Raw genomic sequence first — 19,322 nt, 5'->3', positions numbered from 1 at the left:
AAAAAGGTATATTCCTTTCTATTCCCATTCAGTTTTCTCCAGAGATCTATCATATCTACCTTATCCAGATTTTTATTCATCTCCTTAACTTCTTTCTTGTTTATTTTGAGGTTAGATTTATCAAGTTCAGAGAGGGGGAGATTGAGATCCCCCACTAGTACAGTTTTACTGTCTATTTCTTCCTATAACTCTTAACTTCTCCTCTAAGAATCTGGATGCTACACCACTTGGAGCATGTATGTTTAGTAATGATATTGCTTCACTGTCTATGGTGCCTTTCAGCAGGATATAGTTTCCTTCCTTATCTGTTTTGATTAGATCTATTTCTGCTTTTGCTTTGTCTGAGATTAGGATTGCTACCTCTGCTTTTTTTACATCAGATGAAGCACTATATATTCTGCTCCAACCTTTTACCTTTATCCTGTGCGTATCTCCCCCCCACCCCCCGCTGCCATTTCAAATGTGTTTCTTGTAAATAGCATATTGTTGGATTATGGTTTTTAATCCATTTTGCTATCTGTCTCCATTTTATGGGAGAATTCAATCCATTCACATTCACAGTTATGATTACTATCTGTGTCTTGCCCTCCATTCTCTTTCCCACCATTTGTGCTTTTAGTTCTCCCTTCTCTCTTCCTCTCCACAATAGAGTTTTAATTTTTGACCCCCACCTCCCACTGTCTTCCCTTCCGTCTTTCAGCCCCCCCTTTAAGCCTTTTTACCCTTACTACTTCTTCCCTCCCTTTTTGCTTCCCTTCGCCTTTCTTTCCCTTTTCCCCTCCTACTCACTATAGAGCTAGTTAGATTTATTTACTTAATTAAGTTTGTTGTTCTCTCCTTAAACCAAATCAGATGAGAGTACCTCTCAAACAATGCTCATCTCCCTCCCTTCTTTCCCTCTACTATAGTATAATTTTGTGCCTCGTCCCGTGATGTAATTTACCATTTTCTGCCTCTTCCTTTTCACATCTCCTGTTACAATCCCTTTGCACCCTTAAATCACATTTTTATTATCACATCATTTACTTTGTACCTGCTCCCTCTATCTATGTATATCCCTTTTATATTTCATAATAGATATACAATTCTCAGGATTAATAAATATCATCTTCCCTCATACAGAAGTAAACAGTTTGCCCATATAGAATAACAAGTTTTTCTTTTCTCTTGTTTACCTTTTTATGTGTCTCTTGAGACCTGTGTTTGAAGACCAAATTTTCTATTGAGTTCTGCCCTTTTTATCAGGAAGGTCTGGAAATCCCTCATTTCATCGTGTCCAGCCTAGAGGCCGAAAGGCTACCCGAGTCTTACCTTACCTGTCGCAGGTCTTCGGCAGCCAAACTGGATAAACGTATTGAGAGAAGAGACTTTCCAGAGTTGAACAAGGGTTAGGCTTTATTCAGGGTCTTGGTTACATGTGCAGGGAGAATTCTTCCTCAGGAGAGAGGAATCCTCCTCCCAAGGAGGCAAAGATCGTACAGCAAGAGAATGGGAGTGGGAGAGGGGAGGGACCTTCTGCCCTCTAAGGGCCCCTCAGCGCTAAGAGAGGCTTCAGGCTTTCCTGACCCTACTTAAGCTCTCCTGCCGCATAGTTTGCACCTGAATACCGTGCCTGCTCTCAGCCCTTAGCTAGACAACAACAGGTGTGCTCAGACCATGGATTAATCTCAAGGGTGGGATGCTCTCCCCAGCAAGTTTCCCACAGGGAAGAGGCAGAAATGCACGAGATAGCCTGGGTCTCACACCTCAATTCCCAGCTGTTCCCTGGGGGGCCTCATGAGAACTCTAAGGTTTAGAAGTCCTCACCTTTTACCTGCCCGAGACTGTCCACATGAAACTGAGCTTACACCCCCAACACATTGAATGTCCATATCCTTGCCTGAAATATTATGCTCAACTTTTATCTTTGATTGTAGTCCCAGCTCCTTTGCCTTACAGAATATTGTATTCCAATTCCTTCAGTCTTTTAATGTAGAAGCTGCAAGGTCCTGTGTGATCCTGACTGTAGCTCCTCGATATTTGAATTGTTTCTTTCTGGCTGCCTGTGGTATTTTCTTCTTCACTTGATAGCTCTGGAATTTGGCAGTGATCTTCCTTGGTGTTTTCAGTTTGAGATCCCTTTCATGAGATGAATGGTGGATTCTTTTGATCACTGTTTTGCCCTGTGGTTGTAGGACTTCTGCTCAGTTTTCCTTGATGATTTCTTGGAAGATATTGTCCAGGCTCTTTTTTCATCATGGCTTCCTGGTAGGCCAATAATTCTTAGATTTTTCTCTCCTGGATCTATTTTCCAGATCAGTTGTTTTTCCAGTTAGAGATTTTACATTTTCTTCTATCTTTTCATTCTTTAGATTCTGTTTGACTGATTCTTGATGTCTCATAAAGTCATTAGCTTCTACTTGCCCAATTCTCATTTTAATCAAATTGTTTTCTTCAGTTAACTTTTGCATTTCCTTTTCTATCTGTCCAATTGTTCCTTTTAAGGGGTTATTTTCTCCAGTTAGTTTTTGTACTTCCTTTTCCATTTGTCCAATTTTCCCAGTTAGATTTTGTGCTTCCCTTTCCATTTGTCCAATTTTCCCAGTTAGATTTTGTGCTTCCTTTTCCATTAGTCTAATTTTCCTTTTAAATTTTTCTGTGATTTCTTTTTTTATATTTTTAAAATCATTCACCAGTTTTTCTTCTACTTTCCTAATTTGGCTTTTAAGATACTTCTTGAGCTCTTCCAAGAATGCTTTTTGGGCTTGAGACCAGTTCATATTCCTTTCTGAAGTTTCAGATGCTGACCTCTTTGGTATTTGTGTTTTAGTCCTTGTCCCTGTACAAAGATTCTATGGTCTTAACTTTTCTGGTTTTCTTCTTACTCAGGATGATTGCCCTTCTCCTGTCTTTCTCTGCTTTTGGGGCACAGGGGGCTCTGTCCCACAGTTGGCTTTGTGTATTCTGTCCTCTGGTTCTTTCAACTAGAAGTTAGAATGCTATAGCTTACCTGGTGCTGAACTGGCTGATGTGCCAAAGCAGAGGCCAGGTGAAGTCTTTCTTTGTTTCCCGGGAGTTACCCTGGAGCTACCTGTGTTAAGTGCGGGGGAGGGGTGATCCAGCCATAGGAGGTCTCCTCTTCTGTGCACAGGCAGGCTTAGTGTTTGGTGAATCCCATTTGCACTAGTGTCTTCCCTATTCTCCTGGCTGTGCTGAGGCACACCTGAGGTCCTTGGGGCTCAGGATCTCCTCCCGGTTCATTGAGGTGGGGCCGTCTGGGACAGCTACAGTCCTGCACTGGTTCCCTTCAGCAACAGCAAGAGGGACCCCCTTTGTGATTTTCCTAGCCTCATGGACTGAGACTCTTTGCCCCTTCAGCTAATCCTACTATTCCAGGATTTTTCCTGGGGAAATATTCTCTGAGTTTTTCAAGGTCAACAAGGGGAGGGGTAGAGCATTTACTGATCACTCTGCCATCTTGGCTCCTGGAAGTTCAAATAGGTGTCTTACAGACATTTAATCTGTGGGCTGATAGTCTCAGGAGTGGTTGTTGCAGTTACCAGATTTTCTGTGGCTCTCTCTCGCTTAGTTCCCCTGGACTCCTATCTTGGGCTGATATGTTTGAGATTCCACAGTGCTGCCTCTGCTTCAGATAGCCTGGGGCTTCCTGCTTGGCTTTGCTGTGGTGGGGTCTGCACTAGTACAGCTTGTGTGCTGTGTGTTCCTCCAGTCTCGTGCAACAGATCCTTCCTATCATCTTTCCAGTCTGTCCTGGGTTGGAAATCTGCCACACTCTATCTCCTATTATTTTCTGCCACTCTAAAATTCGTTCAGATTCTCTTTTTAGAGGTATCTGAAGAAGTTTGTCTTAGAACTTAGGTGAGTAGTTGTTCTCACTCCACCATCTTGGCTCTGTCCCACGGGCTATTTGCTTCATGCAAGAATCCAAGGAGGAAGGCACAGGATTGTGAGGCTACCTTTAAAAAAAAATAGGCATGGACTGTGTGAAAAGGCCTTTTTCTGTGTGATTGGAATGGAAGAGATTATAATGGTCCAACTGAAGGACATGAATTCAGCAAATATTTATCAAGCACCTTCTCTGTTAGGCTGGGAAGCAAAGAGACGTGTAACCCTGGTGCTAGAGGAGCTCAGCATCCATCTCATAGGAATGAGGGGTATGTTGTGGTCCTGCAGAGGGACCTGATGGTGCCATGGAGTGTCCCTTTAAGTGAGGCAGAGACAGAGAAGAGCCCTGGGCAGCCTGGGAGAGCTGGCCTTCAGTTCAAAAGGTCAGATATTTCCTAGCATTACGGGGGCCTGGAGCTGGGCTCCCTCTGAAGGAACAGGAGGATGTAGTTGGCTGAGGTTAGGAGGGAGTCTAGGAATGGTCTGCCACACCCCCCAGCCACAGCCCCCACGAAGCAGGAGGAGGATAGATGAGATGTGGAAGGATGAGATGGACAGGAACTTTTCTCTTGAGTTGTCAGCGTTTTCTTCTCGGGAAGCTAATGCTGTTTTCCCTCTCTCTATTTTAACAGGTCACTGTGCGATATAAAGGGCTGTGGGAAGCTTTCCAACGAACAGTTTGCCCTGGCTTTTCACTTCATTAATCAGAAGTTAACCAAGGGCGTCGATCCTCCTCAGATTCTTTCTGCTGAGATGATCCCACCGTCAGACAGGGCCAGTTTGCAGAAGGTAAGAATTCACTTCCACAGATCCAATTGCCTTTGTAGGAAATTTCCCCAAGTTAGTGGAATGCTGGACATTGGAGCCGGTAAGCCTGTCTCTGACCCACTGTCTCCAAACTTGGGTTCTAAGTGGTGCCTCTGGACACATCCATTGGCCACAAGCTCTTGGTCTGTATGCTGCAAGCCTGCTTCCGCATTCATTCATCTCTCCTCTTGGAGTAAAAGAAAGGCCAACCCGGCCTTTCCATGTTCCTCAGACTGCTGGTTCCCCCATGGCCATCCATGCATTTCAGGTGAGAATGGAAAAGCCCAGGCTCTGACATTTGTGGGTCATGTGAGTTCCCAGATTTCCATTGGCCTCTCCCCCTCATGCCACTTGGTACCTTACCTTCTTTCAGGAAGTCTGAAAACCCTTCTGAGCATAACTTTGGCTGGCCCTTGGCTTCTGATAGCATCATAAAAAGACTTGCACAAGTTAGTCTTCTTCCTCCATTTGTTTTCTGGCTAAGGTTACGCCACTCACTGTCCCTGAGCCTGTGGAGGCCTACAAAGGCTCCCTGTTTTGATTCCCTTCCTCATAGATTTCTGTAATAGAACAGGTGCTGTTAGATTACTGCACAGAGTGTCTAGAGAATTGTGAGAACTGTGTTTTAAGTATTAATTATCGTTGTTTCGCACTTATTTAGCAAAACAGGCAAAAATTCTATTTTAACAAACTTGGTGGAATGTCAAAATTGCATCTTTTCCAAACCATTTTAAATGGATATTCCCTGGAACAGCATGTTGAGGGGCTTCATTTACAGACAAAGCAAGCCTCTGAGCAGAGTGTTTATTTACAGAACCTAGTGACTTTGTGGGCAGCGGGGGTTTGGAGTTTCTAAGCTGTGAACATGGTCCCTGCTGCTGCTTTATCTGCATTAATGCCTCCCCGGAGTGGTCTGTCCAGGGCCTTGGCACCTGCAGTATGCATCTTGGGTTGCCTTTCTCTCACCATCTCTCTTCCCTCACTCCCACTCTTGTCTCATAAATACAGATGCAGTGGAAAGCAAACGACAAAGCCAAACAGTTTCCATTCATTCCTTTGGAGGCCTCATGGTATACGGAGTCACGGCTTTAGCACTGGGGGAGGCCTTGGAGATCATCTCATTAGCAGACTCCTTCCTCAGGACCTGCCAGTGTAACTGCATCTGGGGATGGCTGAATGGTTGCAGAGAGTGGAGAGAAATGCCCCCAGGGCTGGAGAAGGATCAGTAAGGCCCAGGAAGGGAGCATGCTAGCTGTAGATCAGGGGTTTGCTCTGGGGCAGTGCCAGAGCAGGTCACTGAAGAGATGGGACAGGAGCTGTAGAGACCATCTTGTCCAGATTCTGTGGGGGCAGGGCCTTCCAGACTCTCCTAGTTTCCTTTTGGAACCTGTTGACTGACCTAGCCAAGAGGGGTGCCTCTGTTTTGTAGCAGAGTTCTTGATAAAGTGTTATATTCTCTTGCAGAGATGATGGAGAGAGGTGACTAGAGGGTAATACAGTTAAATGGATTCAGAACTGGTCAGGTAGCCTGACTCCAAGATGAATGAGTTTTGGGCAGGTACCCCTGAGAACTGGGCTTGGCAGTCCCAGGCTAGTGAGCACTCTGGTCAGTGACTTGGAGAGAATCACAGATCATATATTCACGAGATTGGCAGAAGGAGAGTTTAGGGCTCGGGGTGGGCATAGCCAGCACACTGGGTGATAGTGAGTGTCAGAAGGGATCTTGGTAGGCTAGAGCATGGTTCTGAAACCCACAAGATGAAATTCCATAGGGCTAAATGTAAAAGACCTGAATTTGAGTATGAAGGTTTTTTTCTGAAATAGATCTGAGATTTGTTGTGGGCCCCACACTCAGTAGGAATCACCAGGGGCATGTGTCAGCTTGGGCTTCATTCAAAGGGACCAGGTTTCTGAGAATAAAGATATGATGCTGCCCTGCGCTCTGTCCTGCCCAGATTTCATCTGGAACATCATACTCCATTCTGGGCACCCTGGTTTAAGTTGGAGTGTCCGTACCAGGGCAGACAGCACAGGGAAGGGCCCAGAGTTCATGATGTGTAACAATAGTCTGGAGGAACTGGCCATGTTCAGCTTAGAAGAGGAGACGTGATCACTGTCTTCAGTGTCTGAAGTGCCATCACGACAGAGAGAGACCAGACTGGCTTGTCTCCAGAGGGTGGATATAATGGGGGTGACTCTGCAGGGTCTGATTCAGGTTCCCCAAAGCAGGGGGGCTTACTCAGGAGCTGCCTTCTTGGGGGGTCTTCCCACAGAGGTCAGCACACCTACTTGTCAGCTAGGTTGTTCTGACGATTCATTTCATGTTGGGCTTGGACCCGATGGCCACTGAACTCCCATCTAACTTTCTGTTGCAGAGATTTTGTGGTTAATCTAATACCCTCACTTTACAAAAGAGGAAACTGGGGCCCTGAGATGGTCACAACTAGGAAGTGCTTTCCATTGATTGGACCAGCATCCTTTCAGTGGAAGGAGCCATCTTAGATGGTGTGCATTTGAATCCTGGGTACGCAGCTTAGTAGGTGGCTGACCTTGGTCAAGTCACTTGGAGGGTAGAGGCCATGGTTTCCTCCTGGGTAAAATTAGGGTTTTATATGGGGTGATCTCTACTGTATCCTCCAGTCTAATGCTGTGCCGTGGGCAACGGCTCACTGGATTGATCATCATGGTATCATTATACGTTCCATGGGCATGCAATAACTTTGCTGGCCAACGTTAAAATGGAATTTTACCTGTTTTAGCTTACTTAGGCACTATATCTCCTAACCTAAAAATATCTGTGCTAATTTTTACATTGATTTGAAGTCTTTTGAGAATATCTGTTTTCTCTTCATATTCTGATTTGAAAAAAATGCTCCCTTTTTTCCAGCATTGCCTAACCTCTTTGTGACATTTGCTTTCCTTTTTGTGTTTTTTCTAGTCTGGATCCTTTTCTCCCTTCTGCTGCCCTCTGCTTTGCACCTTTCCTGTACTCTCAGTTTCTTAACTCTCCTCTCTCTTGCAAGGTTAGAGCTTTACTTTATGCCTTTTTGAAAACTTACTGTTTTTTGGTTTATGGGGTTCTGTTTTGAAGCCTGAAGTTTGTCCCATAGTGCCCCCAGCCAGGCCCCTTTGAGGCTCTCCCGCATAGCATGTCCTTCCCTAGTCTGGCTAGGGTGCCCTCTTTGCCTGACTTGACCTACATGAGAAGTTGGTGGGAGACACTGAAGTGGTTCCGCATGGGGAAAAAATAATTTGAAAGACAGAAAATATCCCCTTGCTCCTTCTCCCTTCTTCTGAATGCTGAGATGTTAGCTGGCTCACATTTGCTCAAATATATCTACATTCATAGATCTCATATCATTTCCCGGCTACATCTCATGGGAGTTGTGTCTATTTATTTCCTCTCTGTGACTTCAGAAGTTATAACCAGCACCAAGAACTGCAAATTACAGGGAGAAGGATTTTACTTGCTCTTACCCAAGGAAATGACCCAGTGGTAGATTGGGGTACCTTGGGAGATAGTGACCTCCTTTGTCACTGAAGATACAAGTCCCTGTCAGCATTGCTGTAGAGAGGATTCTCACATGGGCTTAGGCTACATGATCCAACTTTGAGAATCAAAGATTCTGTGATTTAGTGGGGAAACATCTGAGGAGTCCACTGCAATTCATTTTCAAGCCCAAGTTCTGAATATTTCTCCCCTACAGGGGTATCAGGCATGCTAGAGTGAGTCTTCCTTGGTGTGAAGCCACATCTACCCTTCACTTCAGCTGCTAGGAGGGAGGGCTGTTGTTTACAGTAGGAAGGCTGTTAACACAGACCAGGACCATAGGTAGCAGGGTCTTTGTACCAGGCCCTGGAGGCTTTGACAGAAATGATTCATGGCTCTTTGACAATTAGTCGATGTCAAAGCCCTGACTTCCCAGCCCTGGACTTTGGCTTGACCAGGGAGCTGATAAGGTTTAAGTTTAAGTCACAAGGTGTAGCGGAGCTGGCCTCACCTTAAGGCCATGTGGCATCAGCCGGAAGCCAATGTGGGGACAGAGCATTGGGGTGCTAGCTCTGGGGGAGATACACAGTTTAGAGAAGATGTGGACTCTCTCCTCATAAGAACACATAGTCTAGTAGGGATGGAAGATACACACATCTATACACAACATTATGTCAGAAATTATCAGTGAGGTGCAAACAGGCCTGGGGGAAGCTTCCAGGGGTGGGATCAGAAAGACTTCATAAAGGAGGCAGCTGCTGAGTCAGAATTTTAGGATGAATAATAATTGAACCAGCAGAGAGGGGAAGGGATACCAGTCTAGGCATACAGAAAAGTGTGAGCAAAGGCACGGAGATGGGGAAATCTTAGGACATGTTTGGGGACCACAGGGACTCCAGGTGTAGATAAGACTAGGAAAGCTGGGCAGCAACAGACACCTCAGTACTAAGGATGCAGTTTGGGGTGCAGTTCCAGAGCTGCTAAAGGATTCTGAGTGGAGGAGTCATGTGACTTGCGTTTATGGAAAAGCTTGGGAGACTTACATGCCTCCAAATATAGACAGCAAGGCTTCTCTTGGAGTCACACTCTTAATATCAAGTTTTAAAAGCTTCTGGACCAAAAAACCCCCAAACTTTATCTTTGGGCCTTAAACATCCAGATTTCATTGGCATAGGGCCCTCCTAGGTGAGGAAATTTCCTTCATTTGTGCAGGTCAGCACCTTCTCTATAACTTCCAGAGCTTGCGTGACTGCCCTACCCCCATGGCCAAGATTAAAGTCTGATAGACTCACAGGCACTGCCCTGGAAGAATCTGAGAACGAAGGGGTCACAGTTGGGATTTAGGAGGGTGGCAGTGGTTTATCACGTGACTGCTACTTACTAGAGGAAGTGGGGTGGGGTCTGTGGATGGGGGAGAACCTCTGTTTTATAAAATAGTTATTTTTTAATATAAGGAAGCCACCACAGAGCAAAAGTCGACCCACTTTCCCTAGGGCAAGGCTTCTTCACCTGCCCTCTGGTCGCCTTTGACATTTTGAGAACTGCAGCTCCAAAGAATTGGTTCCCCTTGTATATAAACCTATGGATTTTGTTTGATGCATTTAAAAGTATGATTCCAAGAATGGGTCCCTGACTGACTGACCACCCAAGGGGTTGGTGACATACAAAAGTTGGGAAGCCACAGCCTAGAGAATCGGTAGATTTAGAGTTGTCTTCATTTTGTTTACTCCCCCTCCTAATAACAACAGCACCTTGTGTTTGCCTCTGGTATTACTTGTATAGATGTTGTTTTATTTTACAACTGACAATAAATCTGCATGTGTGTGTTCTGTTTCTAGAGCTTTGTAAGTGCAAGTCCAGTGGCTGATTTTTCTGCTATTAAGGAACTTGATTCCCTGAACAACGAAATAATGGATCTGCAAAGGTAAGTGGAACAAGATAGTGCAAGCTTCCTTCTTCTCTCTTCTTTTTCTGATGCTGACTAAAGGCCTGGGAGTGTCCAGGCCCTCGGGGACCATTTCTCACCTCCCTGTGGGGGAACCAGGTGCTCAGCATCATCCCTGCCTCAAGATGGGTGGTGCAGTTGGTGTGGATCCAGTGGGCTCCCAAACCAGGCATCTTTGGGCTCCAAGTCTTGTCTTGTTTTTAAACTTGGCTTTGCTTGGCTTAGCCGGACGCGGGTCAGTCTCAGTACATTTTAAGAAGATGGATTCAGATTGAAAAGCTTCAGGATAATACCTCCCCTGCCCCCAGCACAAGACAGAAGAAATGTCATTAGCTTCCCTTTTTAGTGAGGAAATGGAGATGGGGAGAAGGGCACCTGGGGTCCCATTGCGTCCAAGTTGTCATCCAGTCAATGAATCAATATTTATTAAGCATCTATGATGCGCCAGGCGCTGTGCTCTCCCTCCCTGCTCTCAGCCTCCCCTGGGATGCTTCTGTTCAGGTCAGCAGTTACTGGGCCGGCCCGCATTGGTCTCATTTGCCTGAGTGCACCTCTTCTTTGGGGAAGTCTGGAATTAGCTCCTTTGGAAATGTTCGTTGTTGATCAGTCTGAGCCATTGATCAAGTCCCCATGTAACTGAGGATAGAAGAGATCTGCAGGCTGACTGAGAGATTTGGGCTTGATGTAGAGAGATACCCCGAGGGAATGAGAGCTTTCCCCATGGGGCTGGTGGTCTTCACAGAGAGACTGTCAGCTCCCTTGTCTGCCATACTGTGGAGCACTTTCCAATGAGGCCTCAGTTGGACCTGACACACCTTCTGCCTCTGAGATTCTATGGAACAGTTACTACAGACATTAAAGTGGATGTTGACCCATGTCCTTACGTGTGGAATGCAGTGGATCAGTTTCGTGAGGAGTTTGGTGTCGAATGGAGGGGAAGATTCATGGCTGGTCTCTGATAAGCCCTTCATCTTGTTACTGATCATGTTCATGCCTGTCTTTGTCGCCATCACCCACAGCAGGGACCTCTAGCTGGGCCTAGATGGCAAGGGGTCACCTTCCCCACCTCACATACTGTCTCCTCCCCAAACCACTTATTTCTGGGAAAGCAATCCCATTGTAAGCTGACTCACTTCCTTTATTGATAAATGATTTCTTGGTGGCAGTTTTAATGGCAGTTGTAGCACCAGAAGAAAACAGGTCATTGGTAATATTTTAATTATTGTTCTATATCTTTTACAAACATATAACAATAGATTGTTGTCACTCAGCATGGCAAAGTGGAAAGGACACTGGATTAGGAGTTGGCAAGCCTTGCTTTCCAATTCTAGCCTTAACATATATGTGATCATGGGTAAATCCTTTTCTTTTATGGGACTTGGTTTCCCTGTATGTAAAATGAGAGGATTGATCTATGTGATCTAGTAGGGTCACTTCCTGCTGTGATCCTATGGTAGCTTCAATAAATGTAGACCCTTCTTATAGCAAGATGGCTGCCCTAGGCTTGAAACTGAGCTAGGTCTAGTTTGTGCTTTGTCCTTTGTGAAACCACAGGTGGTTTACTGTATTGAAAAGGTCACATTTCTCTAGTGCGTTCCTCAGTGGCCCTGGTGAGATCAGTGTGGCAAGTTATGTCAGTTTTTCTGAAGCTGAGATTTCTAAGGAGCAGTAAAATGACTTGTCCCAGTTGGGAGACAGTTAACGTCCTGTCTGTGGTCTCCCTCGAATCCTCTCACCAGCATCCCACCTTCCCATGTTCCCCTGCCACAGCTCTAGTGACCAGCTGTGGCAAAATCTCCCAGTGCTGTCCGGCAGCAGGCAGAGGACAGGCAGGGGTGGACGATTGATGTCTGTGACTCGACTCTCAAGTGAATTTAATTTTCTGGAAAATCCCCTTTGAGAATTTGGAGGCTTTGATTCTATGACTTGACATGAAGGGAAATATTTTCACTGAGCTTTTGTGTTTCTGATTGTTCTCATTTATTCTTATTCCCATCACCTGTCCCCTTCATTTATGTCATCAGCAGGCTTCTCTTCCCCTGACAAGTCAGGCTGATCCAGCTCAGTTCACTGTTAGGAGTGCTTGTGTTAGGGCCCAGTGGTGTCGCTGCTGGCCTCTGTCTAACGTGTTTGATGCAAACTGTTTTTCATTCCAGTGAATGATGGTTCTCTCTGCTCAGAAGCTGTGCCCAGTGACTCAGCCTTTCTCTTCCTCTCTTCCTTCCCTGCATCCTCCCCTTCTCCCTCCTCCTTTCTTCTCTCTCTGCTTTTCTACCTTCTCCCTCCCTCCTTCCTCTGCATCCCCCCTTCTTCCTTCCTCCTTTTCCTCCCTCCCCTGAGTTGCTGATAAGAGAGCTGTCTTGATAGCAGGGAAGCTGATTTTTAGTAGTTGGAAACTGGGGCAGTCATTAGCTTGAAGTCTGGCAAAGGTCACTCTTAAATATGGTAAGACCTATCATGTTCCAGGCCTGTGCTTTGCTCACAGCCTAGCATGTCAGTCTGATCAAGCATATCCATCGAATTTAAACCGAAGTCCTCCTCCTGTCCTTAGAGTCGCAGCCAATGGGGACCTTCTCCATGAGGCAGCTTTTCCAGGGCTCCCCTGTCTGTAGCCCCCTTCTGGTCTTCCCTCTCTCCCACCCCCGACCTCAGGCCTCATAATCCTCTCTGCATGAACCTCTTGTTCTCATCTCGTGTGCTTGGGTATATTTTTAGCTGTATTTGTGCATTCTGATCCCCATGACAGGACCACAGATTCTAAGACTTTGCCTTTGATAAATCAAGCATCCTCCCCACTCTAGCCCTTGGCATAGAATATCTGCTAAATGCATTTGCTTTTTTTTTTTTTTTTAACCCTAGAGAAAGGACCAGACTCACCTCTGCTTGGATCCAAAGGGCAGCAGTCTTACCAGTAGGAAGTTTCAGGCTTTAAAGGACAATTTTCTCACAACTGCCCAGTGAAACGGGGCATCCACAGGTTCCCCATTTTGCAGACGAGGAAGCTAAAGTTCCCAGAAGGAACATGATCCCAGCTAGTAAATGTCAGAGTTGGGAGTGAAGCTTAGGACTCCCCATACCAAGGCTGGGATGTGGCAGACTCAGCGTAAGGAAGGTGATCTCTCTATGTGGGGAGGAGGGGAGTTCCCTGTTGTTGGGCATCTTCAGGTAGAAGTTATGGAATGGCCTCTGGGAAAGGCTGGAAAAGGAATCTTGTTCATGCTTCAGGTCAGGGCTGGACTGGATGGGTGCTTTCCACCCTGTTCTTTTCTTTGTCAGAAAAATTTACTAATTATTTATAAGCAGTTCTCTCTCCTTCCCACTGTCTCTCCAATTGAATAGTTTTTTAAGAGACCAAAACCCTTGTAACAAACATGCATCGTCCAACACAACCAATTCCCATGTTGGCCATACTTGAGAATGGATGTCTGTCTCATCCTACATTTTAAATCCTTCATCTCTATGGAGGCGTGTCATGTTTCGTCCTCAGGCCTCTGGTCAAGGGCTTTATCACTGCTCTGATTAGAATTCTCAGGTCTTTCAGAGTGGTTTTCCTACCTAATATCATTGTATCAGTGGGTCTGTTCACTTTGCCTCCATTCACACAGGTCTTCCTGGTCTCCCCTGAAGCTGAGCATGTCATCATTCCCCATGACATGAGGCCATTCCATTCCTTTTTCCGCCAGTTTGTTTAGCCCCTCCCCCACAGGTGGACACCCCCTTGGTTTGTAGTTTTTGCTACTGCAAAGGACCTGCTATAAACCCTTGTGTACCAGTGGATCTTGGCCCTCTTTCTTTGATCTCTCTGGGAACAGGCCTAGTGTGATGTCACTGAGTCAGTGTGGTAACTTGTTAGGTACCGTTTCAGTTTGCTCCCAGAGTGGTGGGCCAGCAGTAGGTTAGTGTGCCTGTCATCCCAGAGCCCCTCCAGCATTTGTCATTCTCTTTCATCCTCTTTGCTGAACTGACAGGTCTGAAGTGGAACCTCCAAGCTGCTCTAATGTGCATGTCCTTATCAGTAATTTGTTTTTTGGGTTTTTCCCCTCCAATGGTTGTGAATAGCCTGTGTATATCCCTCAGCAACATTTGTCTGTTAGGGAATGACTCTCAGTCCTCTAATTTGAAGCAGTTCCTTTTATATCTTGGGTCACATGAGCTTCCCGTCCTTTTCAAGTGTAATGACCCTCTGAGTGTGAATCTTTGTTCTGCCACTGGTGTCTGTGTCAGCTTGGATAAGTTCCTTTATGTGTCTGCCACCTGTTTGCTCATCTGGACCAGGTAGATGAGCTCTCCTGTCCCTTCCTCCTCTGAGCCCTACTGCTCTGAGTCCTCCCTGGAGTACTTCAGGAAGGGACTGCTTAACCACTTGACCTAGATGTTACAGTGGGAATTCCTTTTTGGGACTGGATTGGTCTCTGGCCCCTGAAGTCCTTCCAACTTTAAAATTCTGTGAATCTTTCACATTTTTGATAGAAATAGGGTGCTGGAAGAAATATCTCTCTGTTCTGTATGTGGTTTATTTCCCCCTCCCCCAAAATCAGAAAACTTCAGAGTTAATCATCACTGGAGTTTGAAGAGGTAGACTCTCCATTTTATCAATGAAGAAATTAAAAAAGAATTATTCTTATAACTGACACGAAATAGTCTTACACATTACACATCTTACACATTACTCTCAGGTTTGCAGAGTCCTGAACACATATCCCCTCATTTGATTCTCCTAAGAACCCGTGGAAGCTGGTGCTGTTACAATCCCCATTTTATAGTTGAGGAAGGCAGGCAGATGGTTGGCTAGCCAGGAAGTAGCCTTTGGAGCCAGGTCTTTGTGCCCTGTGGCACCGTGCACTAGCCCTTGAATGTTCTTCTGTGTCCCTGTACAAACGGGATCTCATTTGAGGCTCATACAACTCTGTGAAGTCAATCTTCTGGGAATTCTCCATTTTCTCTCCTGCTTCCACCCCCTACTAGTGCCCATCCCCCATCCCTCCCTGGCATGCCTCATATTGATTCTGAATGTTTCTGTGTGTACTTGTCATCTCCCTCATAGAATGGGAACTCCTTGAGAGTAGGCACTGTTTGGTTTTTGCCTTTGTTTCCCCAGTTCTTAGCACAATGCTTATCAATTTCATGAAGGAAATGGAGCCTTACCAAAATCATATGACCTGATCCCATGGTAACAAGTATTAGAGGAAGGGTATGAGCTCCACCAGGTCTTCCAGACCCAAGATTCTAAGCCTGCAGCCATGACTGAGGTTTTATGTCTGTGGAGCTGGGAATGTAGGCATCCTTTGATAGGCAGAGAAGTCCAGGGGAGGAGGAGATGGTGTAAGAAGAGGATGACTTTGGTCCAGTTCACTCAGTATCCAGTACCCTCTATGTCCCTGGCACTGAGATCTCTCAGAGGGCATCTGTGTGTGTGGTAAATGAGGGGAGGGAGGGGTCCCAGAAGGAGTCTTGTGGCTTCTGCCTCTCTGTCTGTTCTGAAGGATATGAAGAAGACCCCATCCTGTGTGGTGGACTGTGTGCATTAGGTGTAGGAAAGAAGACTTTCTGTTCAGGTAATAGGTTAACTCTGGAGTATTTATTGCCATGTCACTCTGGTGAGGAGCTTGCTATTTGGCACCTTAGCACCTTGGTTGATATGTTTAAAATAATCCTTTGTTAAACTTGTCTTAAATGAACGTGATATGACACAAGTCTGTCAGGGTTGGCAGTTCATCTACCCTCAATGTTTAGCAAAGCTTTATTTTTGTGTGGATGTAATGGGGGAGGGGGTTGGCAGAGAATTGTTCCTTAATGATTGTTTTGTATTAGTCAGGTAACTTAAGTTAGTCCAAGAGACTTAAGGAGTGGTAGATGAGAGTTGTTTCTTTACTAGCATGAGCATTTCCAGGGTCTGTGCCTGTATCAGGATGGATCCTGACATGCGGCATTTCCTTCCATGACTCAGGGTTAGCTGGCAGCCAGGTCCACTCTTGCTTTAGACAGGCTGGTTGGTGTCTGTGAGAGGTCAGGCTCTAACATGGTCCTGAGAGGTCATGTCACATCATCACATTCCTCCCCAGCAGAAGGGACCAGAGCCAGCTTTGGAATTCTGGGCGCTGTCACTTGTTCCTTATTTTCTTTCTCAGCTTCTTTGGATGGCCTGCAGGTGAATTTCACTGGGTCATTGGTAATAACTGGGGTGCCAGTACCAGGAGGCCACCATTGCTGCCTCATAGTTAGCAGAAACACAGTAGGGATTTTTTAAAAAAAAACCTGTTCTTGTGACTTCATTTGTTTAGGGAGCTCTTAGGAAGAAACTTCCCCTCCAATGCAGGTCAGCACCTACCCTAAAGGAACCCAAAGTAATCCGTTGAGAAGCAAAGCCTTAACCTTAAGTGGACTGTTGCTCAGGCATTCTCGGCAGAGGTCTGGTAGGAACTAACCCTCTGGGGCTGGTTTGATTTTTCTCTACTTATTGGCATCTCTTCCTCAGACTAAGCCATTGATGGCATCTCAGATGAATCTTATTTTTGCCATACTGAGTTTGAAGGAGTCCACCTGGTTTGGTTGATTCTTTAGATTGACAAGTTATCAACATTCATACATTGCCTATGGGAAGAGAGTAGCCTCCAAGAACTTGGACATATGAAGCATTTATAAATGTCTAAGTTTTTGGGGGGAAGAAAAGAAAAGGAAACCAAAAAACTGCATTTGGTTTGAGATTTTGTCATTATTTCTTGCTGCCTTCCCCCGCTGTCATTTCTCCTGAATCCTCCCACTCACAATTGAAACCTTCCTTGTAGCAAAGAAAGACATTTAAACTCTGCCAGTGTGCACGGTTCTGAGGCTCTGGACACGTGGGCCTTCTGAGAAGAAGCCAGTATGTTTCATAACCACAATTTTAAGTGCTTTGGTGGCGAAGAAATGGAACAAGTTCCCTGGAATTTGTTTCTCTGAGAAAGAGGACGAGTGAGTGTATTGGGTGAAAGGGCCCAGAACTGGAGGCCATAATACTGGGGTTCTGAGACCAGCTTCTGTCACTGACTTACTGTGTGGACTTGTGCAAATCAAGGCAGCAAGCATTTATTAAGCACCTACTATATGCCAGGCCCTCTGCTAAGTGCTTGGGATACAAAGAAATGTCAAACATAAACCCTGCCCTCCAGGAGCTCACATCCTAATGGTGGAGACAGCATGCAGACAGGTAGGAATAAGTTAGATATTGACAGGATAATTGGAAATAATCTCAGAAAATCACTAAGATGAAGGAGGACTGCAAAGACCTCTTGCTGAGACTAGTGGGAAGCCAAGAGGCAGAGAGGAGCAGGCCTGAGGAGAATCTCTCTGTGCCTCCTGTGCAGAAGGATCTCTGATAGTCTCAGATTGTCTGCACTTGTCACGGACAGCCATGTTTTTATTTAGTTTGCAAGACAGCTTCAGTCCCCCTGCCCCTCAGACTGGGCTCACCTCCTACTTTTACTGAGAAAATCAAGGCTTACCACTTCTCTCTCCCTCACTGAAAGAGCTGACCTTTCTTGTCCAGATCGACCCTCTCTACTTAGGACCTTGATCCCATTCTTTCCCCTTCCTCTCTTTATTGTGGGATTATAGGGTCATGGAGCTGGAGCCGGAAAGGGCCAAACCACAAAGGTGGTGTTTGAACCCAGGTTCTCTGACTCCAGAGCCCAGTTCTCTTCTGACTCTACTTACCTTATTTGTTCCTTTTTCCTCATTCTGCTGCCTACAAACATGCCCAGACCTATACATCCTCCAGCAACAATAATCATAATTATTATTAATTATTATAAAGCTGTAGCTGAATATGTTGAAAGACTTATACTCAAAGCTGAATAGGAAGAATATGTTTAAAGCAAGTCACCTACACACAGTGCCCTGCTTCATTAATATTGTATGAATTTTTCTGTTATGGTCTCCTTCTAGAAACTATAAAGTAGATCATAACAGAAAAACCCAGGTTCAGTTACCCTACGGCAGCTATAGAAATATCAACACTTCCTCACCAGATAGAAGAAGATTAGCAGATCTCTTTTAGTTTAGGGCACAAGATAAGCACGTCAAAAACCTGCAGAAATACCTTTGGAATAAGTAGATGACATTTCACTAAGAAATAGTAAAGACTGATAACAGACACACACTGTTAGATCAACTGATGAGGCATTTTTTGATCAGATACCTACTATGTGTTAGGTACTGAGCTAAGCACTGAATTTGTCCACTATAATGGAAGGTGGTTCACCTCTGGATGGAGACGACGAAATGTCCAGAGTTCAAGAATGGAACCAAAGAGCCCTTTGTGAGTGAAGTCTGCATGAGCCAATGGACGAGCCCTGCAGATGTGTAGGTGGGAGCAGGGCGACGATTCAGAACGTGGTCGTCATCACCAGAAATCACAAAAGGATTATCCTTAAGGACACTGCATTTAGTGCTCAGTGCAGACGATGAAAGGAAATAGCAGGAACTGTGTATGCTGAGGGCAGTCTTCAGCTTACTAGATATAATGATGATCCATGAAAACTTAAGAGGAAATTTTTAAAAGATGCTATCTAAATATTTATTCATTATACCCAAGCAGCAAAGAGTGACAGGCTTCCAGAATAGAGACTGGACCTCAGAGATCCAAATGCTGTGGCAGCTGGATAAAGCCCATGTCATCCTGTAGCCTTGTTTGCCCCTGGACTTGTTCTGTGAGCCTGCAAAGGCTCATCCTCTTCCTCATCCTCGCTGTTGCTGACGAATCATTTCAGTCATTTGGTGTTTTCTTGGCAAAGATAGTGGAATGGTTTGCAGTTTCCTTCTTCAACTCATTTGACAGATGAGGAAACTGAGACAAACAGAGTGAAGTGGCTTGCCCAGGGTCACCCAGCTTGTGTCTGAGGCTGGATTTGTACTCAGGGAGACCAGTCTTTCTTACTCTTAAGTGCTACAGTCCATCCATAGTACCACCTAGCTGCCATCCTACAATCAACTGCAGAAAAGAGTTTTCATGTGCTTAGAGCATTTAATTTATAAGAATAATGGAATGGCAGCTTGTTTAGGACCATTTCTCTCAGACACTTGTGGAAGAAGGTGAGAAGGAAGTAGCTGCTGTTTACCCTAATGCATTAAGATTTGATGGGCCTGAGCCTCACAAGACATCATTACCAAAGGCATTTGTGATACCCTTTGTGCAGATGAGAAAGCAGAGCCTTGGAG

General features: G+C 45.3%; 1 protein-coding gene across 3 annotated transcripts in view; it reads left to right on the top strand.

Moving 5' to 3' along the window:
* Positions 1-19,322, top strand: part of EPS15 (epidermal growth factor receptor pathway substrate 15) — a 129,110-nt gene that overhangs the window by 72,477 nt on the left and 37,311 nt on the right. For all 3 annotated transcript variants that reach the window (XM_072649424.1, XM_072649426.1, XM_072649425.1), the window contains 2 exons: positions 4,518-4,674; positions 10,021-10,106. In XM_072649424.1, the coding sequence (XP_072505525.1) occupies positions 4,518-4,674; positions 10,021-10,106 (243 nt within the window). The remainder of the gene's footprint in view (positions 1-4,517; positions 4,675-10,020; positions 10,107-19,322) is intronic.

The sequence above is a fragment of the Notamacropus eugenii genome, chromosome 2, assembly GCF_028372415.1.
Source record: "Notamacropus eugenii isolate mMacEug1 chromosome 2, mMacEug1.pri_v2, whole genome shotgun sequence".
NCBI lineage: Eukaryota > Metazoa > Chordata > Mammalia > Diprotodontia > Macropodidae > Notamacropus > Notamacropus eugenii.
This window is presented reverse-complemented; position numbering and strand designations above follow the sequence as displayed.